The following is an 18,545-nucleotide window of genomic DNA, read 5'->3' on the forward strand; positions in this document are numbered from 1 at the left end:
GCCAACTTAGTTTTCTTTATTGCATGGAAATACTATATTATCACAAATGCATGGCTGGAAAGCTTTACAAGAGGTGATCACATACGCACAAAGACATGTATCCAAGAAATAAAAATACAGTAAGAAAACTTCAGTCCAACAGTGCAGGGACAAAAGTCGCAACTATATAGTGTACGTCAGAGACTTGGTTTTAGAGAAACAGACTCCGCGGCCCGCGCAGTCTTGGCACGTCCAGGCTCTACTCGTAACGCGGCATTTCCTCTTTGTGTGGAGACCCAATGACAAATAGTGCGGAATGTTTGTGCCTTTACACAATACATACCACAATCCGTGCAAAAGCTTTTAAAATTCTCAGATGTTTCCACTAAGATATCCCAAAGGTAAAACGTGTCGCAACAAAGAATAAAACTGTGCACAGTAGTTTGGTTGGTTACACAGTCTGCAATCCATGCTCCATAACACATACGCCCTTATCATAAGACTATACTTTCCTAACGTGAGTCACTTAATGCATTTACTGCAGAAAGATGCTATTGTAAACATATACAAGTACAGCTTGACTGGAAACACTACATCACCAAAACAGCTTCACTTAGTTTTTACATGTTCTTTGCCTCAAATAATCAGCAGTCATCTGCACATCATATAACAGATGCATGTAGGTACGAGTTTTATAGTAGTCAGGAATTTGTTTAAGGGAAGTGAAAAATCTGTTTACCACTGGCATTTTCACTGATCATTCATAAGAAGGGACTGTGCCCTTCCTTGTTATGCTCTCAGGAAGTCTGCTTTGTCAGATGAATAGAGTAAAAAGACACTGCAGATCAACATGCGACTCCTATAGGTGGCTAGTACTTAATTTGTTTTCTAGTAGGCAGAGCAAAAAAAAAAAAAAAAACACGTCTTCTGCAAGGCAACGCAAGGTGAAGTCCTCTTGGTCATGACATTACCTTAAGCACTAGCTAGAACATGCTATTAACCCGCCGTGGTTGCTCAGTGGCTATGGTGTTGGGCTGCTGAGCACGAGGTCGCGGGATCGAATCCCGGCCACGGCGGCCGCATTTCGATGGGGGCGAAATGCGAAAAACACCCGTGTGCTTAGATTTAGGTGCACGTTAAAGAACCCCAGGTGGTCAAAATTCCCGGAGTCCTCCACTACGGCGTGCCTCATAATCAGAAAGTGGTTTTGGCACGTAAAACCCCAAATATTATTATTATTAGAACATGCTATTAAGGTGATTTGTGTTGCAAACAAATTATAGTGGCGTTTCACTGCGTAAACGCGGGTTGCGTGCAAGCGTATAGATGCGGTCCGAAGTTTCTAGGCTATGCCCTCTTGCCCGATGCAACCGCATTGTCTCAAGCCGCCTAGCATGTTATTCGGGAGACTGCTGGGCACGCCTAGCCCGCGTCTTTTGCCGGTCTTGTCCAGCTCGTGCCCGGCGCTTGCAGACAACTTCAGGGTCGATCGACACGCGCTTGGCCTGCCGCCACTAGCGTTGCTGCTCAGTCCTTCTCGCTCGGCATCTCGGTCGTCAGACGAACCCGATACATCCAGAGCGCACCCACGGCCCGTAGTAACTGCCACAGGAGGTGAACACAGCCAGCGCGCCTCCGCCTACCCTCTTCCTCCGCGACGCTCCGCTTTCTTCCTTCCCCAACCCTCCGCCGCGCGCTCCTCCTCGCCACTTCCAGGCGTCGTCTTCCTCCGGCGCACGCTTCCCTCTCCCAGTTCGGTGGCCTCCCGCATAATCTCGCAGATTTCGCAGACGGGCATGTATGCTTGCGCGAAATATAGGCTTTTGTATTTTTACAATGAAATTAGTGCTCGCAATTTCAATGGGGTGCATGGAAAGGTTATTTCTAAGCAAGGAACGAGATAGCACTGCATGCTGAAGGCTGAAACATAGCTGTTCTAGTGCCTTAGCTTGGCCATTTTTCTCTGCTCCTTTCCTTAGCCTGTAAGCAATTGTGCATTGGTGCCACCATGTTTTCAGACAATCTTCGTCCTTGCTCCACTGTTAGGGCAAAAGTGCTTATATATTTTCTGTCTCTCTTCCCCAAACACATTTAAGAACTTTCTCCCTGCCTCCCAAACATTTACCATTACTGATACTCATCTTGACCCGCATTGAAAATGCTCATACACTGTCAGCGAAGTGTACTACATTTCCTAGTGCTTTGCAGTGTTTCGTCTATCATGTTGACATTGCAAGGGCATTGAGGACTTTGAATGTTGTTACTGTAAGTTGCAGACGACCCAAGTGCTGGTTTGATATAAATGACTATACATACATCACACAATCCAGATGGTTGCCATTGCTGTGGCATGGTGAAATGAATATTTGCACAAGCAACTTGCCGAAGGGATCACAGGAGGGAGTCTCCAATGAACCTCCCCTCTCCATCATCCCTTTGAGGAGCAAGGTGGTGGGCTGCCATGATACGATGCACCTGAGAAGGCAGCTAATTCCTACCCAGCTGTTGGGCTTTAAAATCAAGAGTTCCTCCTTCTCCAGAGAAAGTTCTACCTGGCAGCTTTGCCCAATGAGGCATATCGCCACCTGGTGCACTCCCCTTGCCACAAGGATCTCTCACCATGTGAAGTTGCACTGCTATTCAGCTGCAGACAGATTATAGTATTCCGACACAATTATGCTTACTTGGGCACTCAAAGTTGAAGAAGATTGGCAGGGATTTTTTATTACCAGACATATCAAACAGGCGTTTGTGCATAGTAAACCCATTAAATATACATGTATTTACATTCTGAAAAAGAATTGCTTCAGCAAAAATCGTGGTGTATAAATAAATATATATATTTCTTTTTGCAGAGCGAGGTTACTACGGCCAACATAGTTTGTGTTCAGCATATAGCACACATTTCCACATGGATGCTGAGGTGAAAAAAAGTAATAATAAAATAAAATCTGTTAAAATTCAACACTTATGCAACATGCGGTCACATCAACTACTCAAAACTGTACAAAATAAAAATATATAACATGTCATAGCATTCAAGGGCCGAGGGTTGAACTTGTGCCAGCAAAAGCTACCTTTCGTAAAAAAATTGTGTAACCAGCCTAGCTTACACACCCACCGTGAATCACACCAGGGCAAAAACCCATGCTAATTACAGCATTCTTGAAATATTAAATAAATCATGGCTGTGACGTTGTGAAAACACGTTTAGGAGAAAAGGCATGCAGCTAGTCACTGTACAGCAAGAGGACACACAACTCAACATGCAGACATCACACTTCTATTGCTTTATCTGCAAAGGAACTATTCACAAAAGAAAAAGAAAACAGTGCCCCTTGCACTGCATTTTTCTCTGCAGGCTCTGAATAACTTTTGCTGCTCTCAGTTTTTACAAACGACGCACAAGGGCGGCTTGCACGCCTTCCGTTGTGACTTGGCCATGTCGGTCCTGCTAGCCAGAATGATCTGCCTTATCATCCCCTTGCAGTCCCGGCAGACAGTCATAAGCGGGCCGCGCAACCGCTCTTCTTGAGGAGAGCTGGCCTTGTGCTGGAAAGTGCGAGAACGTAGCAGAGGTGCTCTGCGAGTAAGTGCCTCCTGGTCTGCTACATCTTCCGAACTGCCAATTTTTGGACTACACACAGAGGATGCATGGCGAAGCTTGGGAACCCTTGGCCGTGGTGGTGCGGTACTTGGTGGTGCATAGACAGTCACATTGAGCTTGGTATTGAAGGCGGCGCTGGCAGGCCTGTTCAGAATGGGGGATGATGGTGCGGACCCGCTGGTAAAAAGAATATATTTTTTTCACTATTGATATTACTGATTCAAGACTGCAAGACAGTAAAACTTGATGCCTATGAGTGCACAGCATAGCCATAAAAACAAAGAAAGGCACCAGTGGCATTGTCATGCACATCCTAACCTGCAAGGCAGCCAGTTGTTGTATGTGAAATAATATTGCCATGCATGTGCTCTTCACCATCTAAAATGTTAAAAAGGGCACTCCTTAAGCAAATATACAAAAGTAAGCTCCTCAATGTGTTTCATGGTGACAAGCAAAAACCTTCCCTTTATAGAATGTGCCTGCAATTTGTTATTTATGTGGGACATTTGGGCATCTATAATCAGGGACTAATCCATTGGGCAGTCACTTGTAACTGTGGTGAAGATATCTTGTATTTTCAATAAATTACCAATTTATAAATAGGCCATTAGCTCAGCATTATTAGATGTGCTTTAGGAAGACTTTGCAAGATAATGATATGCTAAACACCAACGCATTTGATTGCAAGCTTGGGGATGTACATAACTTCAGCATTTGTATGTATTAAGTGACCGTGCCCCAAGTACTGACTGCCTTCAATTCAGAAATTGAAACATTCAAGCCATGTTGTTAATTCACAAAAATTAGTCAAAACAGCTGATTTGTAATTATAAAACAATTTATGACATTCATCACTTAAAAATTTTGTCCAACAAAAATGATAATTTTATTAAGCAGAGACAGTGACTGATGAAACACCTGGTAGCATAATTTCACAGGATGCAGTTACTCCGCAATGTTCATAAATGACGAAAAGGCAGTGCAAAATTTTTGTATCATCTCAATTGCTCGACAATGCATTGCCAAGAATAAAAAGCACATGCTGCTCAGAACGAGTGTTGCTCCAAATGGTTTTGCCATTAAAAACAAAAACAAAACACTGGAGATAAACACATGTATATTGAAATATTTAGGAGGATTAAACAAGGCTAGTATAGACACAGATAGCACAACACTAAATGACTAGGTAAAACTTGGTATTATACCTGGTAAACTGAAAAGCCACTGGAAGTGGAGAATGATTTGGTGACTCCTCTTCTGTTACAGTTGGGCACAGCATGTACACAGGTATACGGTCAAACCTGTCTGTTGGAATGTGCATCTGTAGAGAAATTGTAATGTGCAGTTTAGAGTTCCAATCTTCATTCTGGCAGCCATCTCTGAATGCTGTTTACAAACTACAGCATAATGCAGTTTGGTGTAGTCAAAGCTTCATATAACATAGACGTAACATTTTATCAGATATAATGCAGTAAATATGAAATCTCTTGCTGCTAGCATGCAACGAATGCATGCTTACAATGAATGTTGCATATATATAACGAGGTTATTTTCAAGTCAGATACAACTCCATTATAACGAGCTTAGACTTCACATGGCTAGAAATACTAATGTTGCAAAACCGTGAAAACACTGCGCAGCAACTCAGTTCAAATACAGCACACTCCATTACATTAAGTCTATGACGCCACGAGTAAAAAAAACAGCGAGTGCTTTGGCACACCCACCAGTGACCGAAATCACACAACACAAGGATAGCAATCCCATGATCATTTTAAGACATCAGAGAAACTATCACGACTAACCCATGGCGTTATCACTATTGCCATTACGATGTATGCACTCCTGGATTTTCTGCACATTGGGTACAACTTTTCAGAATGAAAAAAAAAAAAATTAATGTTGCGATGCCAAGGGTGGCTGGTTGGCAGTGGTGATATGCCATGTTGTAATGATGACAGGATGCCAAAGAGGCAACATTATACAGCATCCAGCTCATCAGTCGGCTTCTTTGCATCTCATGCGATTAAATCTAGCATCAGAATATGATTTAAGATTAAGTAAATATGAGCTAGCCAAGAGATAAATGCCAAATTAATATGTACCAAAGTTGCCATGTATTACATGAGCAAAAAAAAAAAAGACTGCCTATATCTTGAACAGATCATAACCAAATAAAGTGTTCAGCTTCACAACGTGCATTCAAAAGCTGGTACCTTGGTAGAACATTTGTCACAGATTTTTCTCTCGCACAGCTTGCACTTGACTCCCCATGGTCTGAAGAAGGAGAACTTTGTCTTTTTGCAGGTGAAGCAAACCTAAGAAAACATAAAAGCATTATTTTTTTGCAACTTCCCTTCCATCAATGAATATAGTATTCTGAACTTATATTGGCTTACTTTTCGCTTCTCAACATCTTCATAAAGGGGCCTATTGGCAAGAAGAGACTCCAGTTCTGCCTTTGTTAGAACATTACGTATGTGAACAACTTCTTCCAGGGTCAAGGACAAACACTCCATCGAATTCTCCCACTGTGTCTACAAAAGAGGTGGAAGATACATTTAAGCAAAATTTCACAGAATGACACCAGCACTGTTACACATATGCTTGCGCACATTACAAGTACCAATATACGATATCAGCTGAAAAATAAATCCACTAGGTTGCCCATTGCAAAATGACTTTGTTGCCCTCGCAGTGTATATCAAGCGGAACAATGGTACAAATATGGTTGAATTTCATTTACCATTGGCTTCCCAAGCATCATTACCTTTACTTCTCAAGGACACTTAAAATTTATACCAGCCTTGTGCACATAATAGGTGTCAAAACCAATACCAATAGCAGCACAAAACTAAACTGAACTGTTAATGTTTTGGAGATTAACAGCGCTAAACAGACAAGGACAAAGGAAATGAAGTTTCGCGCTGTTAATTTTTGAAACATGAATTACCACCAACTCACCCAAGTTTCTCTTCTAGTAAGCTGAACTACCTGGCGATGCGATACATGTGTTGTGCCTTCCTAGCTTTCCATTTAATGGCACAGGAAGTTATCACTGGTTATAGCAGATGTGCCATATCTTGTTTGATATATTGAACTTTTACAACAAGAAGTTGACTAATGAATGATTAGTGAACATTTTGCCTGTTTAGTCAATTATGAAACAGGAGCTAACTAAGCATAAGCTTTAGAAAAAGGTGTCCCATACCGTGGTCCAGTTTTCCTTCCCAGACTCTTGACGTGCATTAAGTGCCAATTTGTCAGGGCGTCGGACCATTTCCTGAGCTATGCGATATGGTGCCCTCGATGGTGATTCACACACAGTGATGCTATGTCGACGCTCTAGCTTGTGCTTCAACAATGCTGTTGTTGGGACATCGGGGTTATCTCCTGAAAGGAAAATGTTGGCTGTTTAGTCAACATCCTGGGATTTCGTCCTGCTTAAGACAAAGAATCCTAACATGCCCTGGATGAACCACAGTATATTACAAATGTTGCATCATGCTCATCAATTAAAATCAGATAAAAGAAAAAAGCAATGCAGAACGATAGTAATTGTCATTTCCCTTAATAGTGCTAAAGAAGAACTGTGGACTAGAATTAACTTGGCTAAAGATTTAATTTCCTGATCAGCTTCTGGAATTATGAAAATCTAATCCTCCCAAGTTTTATAACTCTATTTCTTGATCTAACATGGCACCTCTTTTTTATTTGAAGGCATGGTAACTTCTGATCTGCTTGAGACATCTGGTGCTTTCAATTCATATTTTTCACTCTGTCCTTGCGTGAGGTACGAAATTGGGCTCCGATGGCTGTATTAGCGAAGTTAAAATCACCACTAAGGTATCGTGAACCTCACACTAAACATGAACGCAAAAAAGAAAGCAACAAAGACCTTAGCTTGGTCGACAATGTAAATTACACTCCTCAAAAAAAGTATTTCCAGAAAATCCAACAGCTTGCCGCTGGAGCAGTCTTGCTACCCAAGCTAGCAAAAGAATATTCCAGGCTTCAAATTGCATGGGTGGGCGTTAAAGGGATACTAAAGGCAAATAATAAGTCAACGTCGACTGTTTAAATACCATTCCAGATAGGATAGGATAGGATACACTTTACTGCTCTAATTTACAGAATCATTCAGCGGCCAGACCGGATGCTTCCATCTTCTTCTTGCCGATTGTGACTTCCATCTTGCAGGGTTGGTGCCCCTATTCCAAGGCACCACTGAGCGTGGCTGCTCGTTGGGCATGGCGTACCAGCCCCTGTTGGAGGCATGGGTTCCCGCTGGAGAGCACACTCTCCCACTGCTCTGCACTCGGATTTTCTATATTGTGGAATGTTTTGTTTTTGCTGCATTCACACATGATATGATAAAGGGTGGGTTTTGAGCCACACCATGGGCATATGTCCGTGTATTGGTTTGGGAACATTTTGCTTAGTGTGTGTAGATTTGGGAAGGTTCCTGTTTGCAGCTTCCGCCAGCAAACTGCCTCTTGTTTATTAAGCATGTTATGGGGGGGGGGGGAGTATTTGACCCTCGTTCCTCTATGACAATTTAGCATTTCGGAGTACGTCGGGATCACCGTCATGAAGTCCTCGGGGTCTCCATTTAGGTCTGCTCGGTTAGTATGCTTGCGGGCGTGTCCCAGGGTGTGTCAGGGCGTGCTGGGTGTGTCCCAGTATCCAGAAAATGTTGTCTTTCGTCTTTAGTGTTGGCCAGCACAGAGGAAGATTTGCAGCGCCTTTTGGCCAATTCTGCCATTGATGTAGTTACGGCATGCTTCCTTAGAATCCGTTAATATTGTAAGGGATTTATTTGCGCGGTAACCCTCCACGGCCGCTAGAGCAACAGCCATTTCTCTTCCCACAGTTACCGTACAGTCCCGTGCCGACATGCAGGTGACCTCCTTTTAGTCCGAGCCAATTACTGTCGCGACTACTTTTTGCTCTGTTGTTCCTCGTTTCCGAGGATACACCGCGGCGTCCGTATATACCGTGTTCGCCTTGGTTCCCTAGCAAAAATGCCAATAGAATTTTCTATTGGTCCAATAGAGATGTGCTATGGGTTCTATAGGTAACTGATTGGAACTCTATCGGTTTTATTGGAATTCTATTGGTACCCATAGGTTCCAATAGGTGACATCTATTTCTTGCCTATAGGTCCGATAGACTTTGCATTGGTACCAATAGGGGACAGCTATTTGTCGCTTATAGAACCAATAGATTTGTATTGGCACCAATAGGGGACAGCTATTAGTCACTTATAGAACCAATAGATTTGTATTGGTACCAATAGGGTCAAATAGATGCCAGCTATTTGTCACTTATAGAACCAATAGATTTGTATTGGCACCAATAGGGTCAAATAGATGCCAGCTATTTGTCACTTATAGGACCAGCAGAAGTTGTATTGGTACCAATAGGGGCCAGTAGAGCTTGTATTGGCACCAATAGGGTGAAATAGATGACAACTCCTACTTCTCCTATAGAGCCAGTAGAGCTTGTATTGGTACCAATGGGCATCAATAAGTGGCAGGTGTTATCAGCGACCTAAAGACTAATGTGGTTGCTATTGGTACCAGCAGGATACTGCTAGGAGTTTTGAGTTACTTGGTTCAAATTTAGTCAGTAGAACATTATTTCCTGTAGAACCGAGAGCTTTATTTGGATCAACCTTAATAAAATGGCAGTTTTGATTCATTCAATAGAAACTGCATCAAATATGAATGAGGATTTTTCAAAATGTGGCAGCAATTTTACTAATACCTGATGCCTTAGTCGCTCAGTAACAATTCTCTACTAATTTAACTTGTGCAGATATTCTGCCCAAAATTATGCTTATGCTATAAACTTGTATAAAGTTGAACAAGATTAGGATTCACAGGAAGTGAAAGGCTTCATGTGATCTAGTGGTTGATCAAAGGATGTCGCTGGAGCATATAAACAATGGAATTGTGTTCATCAGGGCAGGAAATGCTTTTCTTGGCCGCTTTCATGTGCACATAGCCTACTCGTTTTGAGTTATTGCCACCTCAAAAAGAGCCAACAGCAGCACTACCAACTGTTCCCCCTATAACGCTTAACACCTGTCACTTTCTTTTTTAGACTTTAATTACCCAAGCTTACTTTATGCACCAGCTTAATCTCTTTCACACCCATTGAGGGTACAGGGCAATTTACTCATGCCTAAATGCTGCTCAGAAAGCAGTTGCTGCCCGACAGTACGTCATCTTGTCAAAATCACTCAAAATTACATTCCTTGTTAAATCACTGCTAAGGCTTGTGGCATTAAGGACATGCTATAAACATGCTACAAACACGTGCGTTTACGCATTACCAGACTTTTTTAATGGCTGCGGCTTTTGTAGTTTCCTTTTTCATCCTTATAAATCTTCCCAAGAACTTGGACAGTGCTTTGGCACCGTGCCTTAAGCAGACTGTTTCCTGTTACCACTAGAATCAACCTTCATTGCATTCTTTTAGATGTAGCTCTTGTCTCCTTTCTCAGTGTGGAAATATTTCTTTTTAAACCCCAAATTCAATAGTTTCCGTGCACAGATTTTATAATTAGCTCCGTCTTTCCGTGTCACTTCAACGTTTAGGCATTCGTGCAGACCAGCATAATACAGGTATAGTGAAAGTGCAGACAAGAACAAAGTGCTGGTTTCGAACAAACATTTATTTTAAATGTGAAGCATACATACACATTGAAAAAAAAATATAAATGAGCAAGAGTGTTGTGGGAACTTGTAATTAACAGTTCTTGAACCTTTATAAAAGACAAAAATATTTTAAGTTTATATGATCAGACATGAGAACGACCAAAATCTAGTTCCTAGTGCCAGCAGCGCAATTGCTACTGGCAACTCATTGATCACACACTGAATGGGCCACAAGGAAGTTTTGTTACAGTTAAACACTCTGGCACCACCAGTATTGAATGTGAGAGTGATGTCGCTCCACTCACTTCCCTCCATACACTTGCGATACAGTGCTCCATCTGTGATGTCAGTGAGCACTGTATTTTTGTTTGAAACCTCACGCAGATTCTTCTTAAGTGGGTCGAGAAGTGCCGCAGCCACCACCTTACTCGAAAGTAAAACATCAATTTGTTCCTGTAAATTCATAACTGCATAAAAATTGTGCGCCGAATTCCGGGCATTGCAGTTTGAACAAACAAAACTGTGTGCTTCAGCATTGGCAGCAGGCGTACCGCAGGTCGTACAAAAGTAGTAGCGCTTCACTAATTGCCTCTGCCAATTCTTCCACGCCTTCCTCAACAAATATTGAGATGAAGGCAGCACCTCGGCTCCCAGCAAAAGGTTCACCACATGTACTAGCTTTTCCATATCGCTCCAGTTGAGCCCTGCTCACGTTGAGCACGCCATCAATGTAACCATTGCATCAGCAACACTCAGGTTTGGCAGACGTTCCCCTGAGAACAATTTCATGAAGTCGTCCTCGCCGTCTGCCGTGTCCACGCAGTTGCTTTCACTGCCCGCATCCGCATGTGCAGACCCTGTGGGTTCTTCGCTTGCACGGTCATTGACGATATGTTGCGGTGATCTCCGGCTGCGATCGTCATTTCTTGTGTTTTCGGCGACGTCGTCCACTTCAGCCGGCAAACAATTGTAGTCTGGTTGCACGCTGTCGTCCAAGTGAGGTAGCGAGTTCGCTGGCTTCACAGTCGGAGACCGCTCGCAGCTCAAATTGGTACCGGGATTAGAGCTTCCCTGCACACGCTGATAAAAAAGAGTGCTTCGTGGAACCGTGAAATTCGCTCCAGGCTGGATGGATGGATGGATGTTATGAGCGTCCCCTTTGGAACGGGGCGGTGGCTTGCGCCACCAAGCTCTTGCTACTATGCTGCCTAATATCCTACCTAGGTTAACCAATGAGAAAAAAAAAAACACACTATGAACTACCACGTCCAAATTTTCTGATACCCTATTGCGAACTGTGCTTTTGTACGTCTCCGCTTCAAATAGCACTTGCGCTTCCTCTTCGGGTTCACGTGCACTGCTACCGGCGACGCCCCGATTTTCCATCGCTCGCAGAAAAACGGACGTTCGGAAGGCGAAGAATGCCGCGGAGATCGTCACCAAGCAAGGACTCTCGTAAAACGCGACCACTACTACGGGAACCCAATATAACAGACACAGAATTATGGCAATTACGGTAGACAATCACAGAGCACCATACAAAGACAGAATTTAAAAACGTGTAGGGGCACAAAAAATTTGACGATGAGTCGTCGCGTGGTGACGCTGTATGTTTTACATTACTTTGCTTTCTCACATTACTGTCTTCATGCACCTAATGCAAAAACGTTTTTAAGCATAGCAAACAAAGCAAGAAATAAAAAATAGCAAAGTAAAAAAAGTATATTGCTCGTTTTCTCATTTTTAAAGCCACGGGGGAAAGAAAATGCGAGCCGACGAGAGCCATTGCTAGCCCACGTTCGTGCTGCCATGACACAACGTGGTCACGTGGTCTTGGACGGTAGCGTCGGCGGCGCATTCTATGGCGGCGTTGGCTTGCATGAGTGTTCGTCGCTTGTGCATGTGCTGCAATGTACGCGTCGGTCAGATTTCGCAACGACGACGCGCGAGATGTTGTTAGCATCGGAGATATAAAAAATTTCAGCTCTCAAAGCATTTCAAACTACCAAAGCAACAGTTGGTACAAAGTGCACTGGAAGGACGACCATCAAAGTGGCTTTTCTTCGAGCGCAGATTCTGCGGTTGTTTGGCAAGTTAAATTCTAATATATACATTTGTTCTTCTATAATATTTGCTTATATTTAGGCTGCGTTTGATTTTGCTGTGCTCTGATTTTGCGCAGAGACAAAAAGGGCTGCACATCAACCGACAAGGCGGGTCCCACTTCCTCCACGCCCGTCGGACAGTGAGGACAGCGAAATGTCAATGTCCAGCGCGGATTCATTGGACGAGGTAATGAAATTTCACTCTTACGTCTGGCCGCATAAGTTTTGCTTTGCCTTTTGTGGCGCTGCACGTGGCCAGCTTCTACAGATATCGAACATTATAGAGCTCAACATGCAGCCTGTTTGATAGCAGAGAAGGAAAATACTGTTATTACATTGTTGTGTGGAAAACAAAATGTCTTCATTTATGTTAAAGCTCTCTCTCCCTCAATGACATCGCCCTAACTTGTAAGAAACTGTAGGGAAAAGGCCGCAAGCTTAGCAATTTGCATGGGTTAATTGTTCACGTATGTATAATGGTGGCGTAGATGAATTTCATTGTTTGTTGAAAGGAATCGCTCATAACGCACGTGGAGCTGATTCATATATTCCTAACCTGTAAACCTCAGTGCTACTGTTTTGCATATTCAACAAATTTCATTGGAAACTTTTGTTGGCTTTACAAGTATGCCTGCTCTGGACGCATTCAAGTATGATGCGCTAAAAGGTATGCTGTAATCCAGTCATGTTCCTTGATTGGCCCCGAAGAAAGCATGTTTTTTTTTTTGTACACACCCCAGCCATAAGTCTGTTCTTTCAAAAGTCAGCGACATGTTCCTTTGCAATTTTCTCAATGTATTATTACAATTGTAGCTGCTCAGGGCTTGTGTGTTCGAGATTGACGCCACTTTTTAACAATACTGTTTTCAATTCAAAGCTTTCTTTGCCTACCTCCCAAAGCTTGGCATGGTTGTATAAATTGGCCAATTTATTGCCTCAATGACTCGGCACAAGCTGTCAGTCAGTTAAAAAATTATAGGTCTTGTGGTGGGATTTGAACCTCGGTACTCCAGTGCAGCATCAGATGCACTGTTCATTAGGCCATAGACGCACAAAGAACTGCAGTATAGCAACCTTACCCCTCATTTCCCTCTTGCAATTTAGCACTTTGAAACACATGGCATATATGCCATATTGCATACAATTTGCTTTTGAAATTTAAACATTGCATTGTGGTAGGTGGTAGTGGAGCAAGTGCCCAAAAAAACCCATGAAGCCATGCCATAATTCGCAACCATTTTGCTGAATCCCATTAAAGTGTGTGTGTGTGACAAGACTGGCTGTAGTAGGAAGGCTGTTTGGTGAAGCTTTCTTTCTGATGTATGAAGGTATAGATGCTGTTATCCATTTGGTGATAACACTGTTGTGTTTCTCCACAAATGTCTGCAAGGTATGCTGTTGTGACTAAGGGTGACTGCAAGATACATTTGCCAGTGAATTCACTGCATGCAGAGATGTGACATATGTCACATCTCTGCATAGGTGTTATATAAGACCGCTCTGGATTTCTTACCATGTTTAGCTCTTTGTTATTGCTGGCTCATCAAATTTTGCTTATTGTTTCCACAGTGAGTGGGATCAGCACATTTTTTTCATGTTAATATGCCATACATACTTGTCCTTTCAGTAGTACTTCGAAATCTTTGTTTTCACTTGCTGACCTTTCCCATTTTAGTTTTTTTCAGGCACTACCTTGAGAAGCGGTGCAGCAGTGAAGATGACATAACAAGGAGGCACAACATGCTCGGAAAGCTTGTTGCTGGAAAGATTGCGGATCTGATGAAGAAGTAATTTTGTAAATATTATTTGTAAATAAATACATGCCTACTTTCAAATGAAATGTGTTCTTTTTATAGACTGGTTGCCACATTGCAGTCCTCACTGCTGTATAGCACCATTGTTTTGATACATGAACAATGTGCTTAGACCAGTAGGCAACACTACCAATAGACAAATACACTACTAATAGGCCAATAGAGTGCCAATAGACAAATACACTACTAATAGGCCAATAGAGTGCCAATAGACAAATACACTACTAATAGGCCAATAGAGTGCCAATAGGCAAGTATATTACTAATAGGCCAATAGAGCACCAATATATACCAGTAAGCCACCAATAGGCTTATACAATACCGATAGACCAATATGTTCAATAATCCCATAGCCTATTGGTTTTTCTATTGGTCATTTTTGCTAGGGTTGCTAGATATTTCTGTACATATTTTGCCCTAGCATTCTGCCTGGCTGCATGTAGGTTTGGGTCTATGTTACTTTGGAAGGACCCTACCCTGATGGTGCTACGGTACTCATCTGGTAGGTTTCCCTTTCTCTGTTCTTCCCTTTCTATTTCTTAATGTCCCAGCCATTTTAGAAGCTTCCTGCCCGTGGTAGTCTGCTGGAGTCTCAGTATCTGCGATCCTAATTGTGGTTCTTTGAGCTCCTCGAACGTGTTATGGAGTCCGAGGGCTAACAGCTTCTCTGTCGAGGTGTTGGCCGGCAGATGAAGAGCTGTTTTGTAGGCTTTCCTTATGATGGCGTCGGCCTGGTCCCTCTCGCCTTTGTTTTTGTTGTAATAAGGGAGGGAGTATGTGATTCAGCTGATTATGAGGCTCCTAACCAGCTTGACCGTGTCTCCCTCCCTCATGCCGCTTTTTTTGTGATACACGGGTGATCATGCGTGCCACCTGTGTTGTCGCTTGCTTGAGTAGGCTTATAGTGTGTGTGCAGTGTTGGCTACTCTGCACCCACATTCCCAGAATTATGACGACTTCTCTTTCTGGTATTTTCTGTCCTTCTAGGGTGACGATGAGTTCTCTTCCAAGCGCTTTCCTCGTCCGACTCTCAGGAGCTCGGACTTCTCCGTCAAGCAGGCGAGGCCTCTTTCCCTGACGCATCTTCCACGCATGTTGCTGCGGTTTGTAGACGTTCTGCTTTTTGGCTGAGCGAGCCTTGGTTGGTCCAGACGGTGATATCATCGGCATAGATGGCGTGTCGTATGCCTTCGATCCTTTCCAGCTTCTGGGCTAATCCAATCATTGCGACGGTGAAGAGGATCGGTGAGATTACGGATCCCTATGGGGTTCCTTTGTTGGGTGTGTGTAACTTGTTGGTCCTCAGGTCTCCCAATCCCACTGTGGCTGTTCTGTTTGATAGGAACGCTGTCACGTAGCCGTGGATTCTTCGTCCACTGTTGAGGTCGTCCAGTCCCTTGAGGATGGCCGCGTGGCTAACACTATCAAACGCTCCTTTGACATCTAGTGCCATTATTATGTTTTCCCCGTTGTAGGGGATGTTGTTTAGTACCTCTTCCTTGATTTGTAATAGGACGTCTTGAGTTGATAGTTTGGTGCGGAATCCGAACATGCTGTGGGGGTACAGATCTTTGTCTTCCATCTATTGTTGTAGACTCCTTGTCCCGATTCGCTCGTACAAATTGCCAAGGCATGAAGTGAGTGATATTGGTCGTAGGTTTTCTACTTGTAGCTTCTTCCCTGGCTTGGGAATCATTACCACTTCCGCATGTTTCCATTCTTCCGGCATTGTCATCGCTTCCCAATGTGTATTGAGGAAGTCTGTCAACTGTGTGACCGCCTCATCACTTAGATTGCGGATTAGTGCGTTTTTAATTTTGTCTGCGCCTGCAGCCGTGATCCGGGTCGATGCCTTGATTGCTGTGAAGACTTCCTCCCTGGTGATGGATCTGTCCAGGTTAGGGTTCTCTTTGCCGCGGTATCTCTCTGTATACTCCTTGGGTTGATCTTGCCTGTAGCACTTTATGCGGATTTTCTATAGCAATTCTTCATTTGTTCCTTCGATTTGTTAAATCACTCTTTGGGTGGCTTTGTTGCTTTCCGACTTGGTTTTGGTTGGGTCCATCAGAGCCTTGAGGATACGCCAGGTCTTTGTGGTGATAAGGGTTCCGTCTAGCGAGTCACTAAACTGCTGCAAGCTCTGCCTTGCCAGTTGGGCCGCGTATTCCTCTGCCTCCTTGGTAACCTCTGCAATCTTTTTTTTTTTAGCTTCCTGTTCAGTCGCTGCTTCTTCCACTTTTTGGTTAGCCTTGTCTTGCCTCCCAAAGCCTGAGTTGCCATTCCAGAAACCTCGCAATGCTCGTTTCATGTCAAGAAAGGACTGAGTTTACGAGAAAATTGCATCTGAAGGGTCTGAATACCTTTTTCGAAGTCCAAATCTCCTGCCACCCAACTGGGGGAGCAGTGACATTGCATACGCCATTACCGCCCTTTGCTGCAGTCAATGAGTAAAACAGCGCCTGACAGACGGCGGCATCAAGCCAAGACAGTGGTGTATTCGCTGCTGAAGCTGCTTTTTGGTCAAGTGGCATAGACCGTTCGGGCATCCCGCAACATAACATGGAAGTTGAATTCTCTGCTACTTGCAGTTTGTGCGAGTTTCATGAGCCAGCAAAACCGGCACAGCACTACATGATAACGAAACTGCTGAAACGCGAAAGCGTGGACGGCACAGAGTCGAGTGAAAACGAAACATTTCGACCGCTCGCGTCGTTGTCAAGAGTAACTTCAATTAGTTATTTTTTCTAAGAATGAAACAGAACTGGATTAGCAGCATTTTATTTCGTCTTATAATACATTACAATTATTTTTTCCGCAACGAATGGTTGAGTATTAGTGACAGAATTTAACTGAGGAGTGCTTTCGTCATCGGGCAAGGGCTTGAATGTCCCGGGGGAGTCTCTAATTATGTCCTGCATTTACCTCAGTCTTTCGATTATTAAAGCCCTGTTCGCGATAATATGGACACCTTAGAGATTCTCAAGCATTATTCTATCACTTTAGCTTGACTTACTTAATATTTGCCTTTAGTGTCCCTTTAACACCAAGTTAAGCTTTCTCTATGCACACATGACTACACACCTATGGCATAGTAAGGGGGTTTCAAAGTCCACTTTCCCCTTCTTAAGGCTGCAGTGAGAGCATGTGTGTGGGTGCATCTGTGCACATACTTGCACTACATATGCATGCACACTGCTAGCAAGCAAAATATTTAGGCAGCACTCAAGGCCTTTCTACTCCAGCATTAAATCTGGGTTGCAAGACAGCTGTGTTCGGTGAACATCAATCTGGCAGCAGTGAGATCTTCTCATTGTCTTCTGTTTATCATATCTACAAGCTAGCGCATTGCGCACAAGTAGACACTACATCCAACTTTCTGCATCAACTACTTTATATAGTATTCAGGCATACCACTTCCATGCTTGTGCTGCCACTGCAGTTTTGTAGGCCGTTGGGGTGTTCGGCGAAACTGCACGGGCAATGACTGAGGCTGCTCTGGCACAGGAGAAGTGGGAGTTTCGTCCAAGTCATCCTCCTGCAATAGGTGAAATGTAGCATACCAAGATATTGATAACAGACCTTCATAACCTCGGTCGAAGTTCCTTAGTCATTCCTGAAAATGGTTGTGATAGAGTAACTCAAATCAAGCACTGAGTTACTGCAAATATTCCGCATCAGAAATACAGATGCAATTAGTATTAGTTGGTAGTTTCAGGTGCAAATGTTAGTCTGCACTAAGTGAAGCTAACGATTGCCTTTTAGATCAATTCTTCAGAATAAGCAACACTCTACACAACACGCTGGCTACCACGCCAGCATGTTGAAAGCTTGGCTATCACACCAAATGTCAGGACAGCTGAACAACTGTGCAATATGATGGGGTACTCATATTACATATATTATATATTGCAATACTTATCTCATTTACAATACTCATATTACTACAATAAATTACCTGCAATACCAAGCTTTACACCTCATTTCATTTAGTCACGATAGGAATCATATTGCACCTGTTTATCACAGTCTTGACATACTTTTCTATTACTCAACTAATCCGTCTTGATTTAGGAGTGGCTATCTTTCGAGAATGCTGTAGTGATATTTTTCACTCACTCTATTCCACAGTCAAACCCATCCAATTCCAATATAATGAGAATGCCACATGAATACAACCTACTCCTACCCAGAGTTTTCACCAATTACTGAAAAGAAACACTTTTCTTCTTCAGCTGTATATTAAAAATCACTACCATTTTCCAGAAATCATCCCTACACTTTCTTCCTTTTGTTGTGCTCTAAATGATTTTTTAATGATTGAATTACTTTATTGCTTTTCACTTCTGTTACAGTTCTCTAAAAAAATAATGTTGAA

General features: G+C 43.0%; 1 protein-coding gene across 8 annotated transcripts in view; it reads right to left on the reverse strand.

Moving 5' to 3' along the window:
• Positions 1 to 3,254: 3,254 nt before the first annotated feature.
• spir (spire type actin nucleation factor) overlaps positions 3,255 to 18,545 on the reverse strand; it is a 233,425-nt gene continuing 218,134 nt past the window's right edge. For all 8 annotated transcript variants that reach the window (XM_065425218.1, XM_065425217.2, XM_065425219.1 and 5 more), the window contains 6 exons: positions 17,582 to 17,705; positions 6,798 to 6,979; positions 5,986 to 6,123; positions 5,803 to 5,904; positions 4,792 to 4,907; positions 3,255 to 3,763 (listed from right to left, as the gene is read on the reverse strand). In XM_065425218.1, coding sequence (XP_065281290.1) covers positions 3,364 to 3,763; positions 4,792 to 4,907; positions 5,803 to 5,904; positions 5,986 to 6,123; positions 6,798 to 6,979; positions 17,582 to 17,705 — 1,062 coding nt within the window. In that variant the 3' untranslated portion in view covers positions 3,255 to 3,363. The remainder of the gene's footprint in view (positions 3,764 to 4,791; positions 4,908 to 5,802; positions 5,905 to 5,985; positions 6,124 to 6,797; positions 6,980 to 17,581; positions 17,706 to 18,545) is intronic.

The sequence above is a fragment of the Dermacentor albipictus genome, chromosome 1, assembly GCF_038994185.2.
Source record: "Dermacentor albipictus isolate Rhodes 1998 colony chromosome 1, USDA_Dalb.pri_finalv2, whole genome shotgun sequence".
NCBI classification, from domain to species: domain Eukaryota; kingdom Metazoa; phylum Arthropoda; class Arachnida; order Ixodida; family Ixodidae; genus Dermacentor; species Dermacentor albipictus.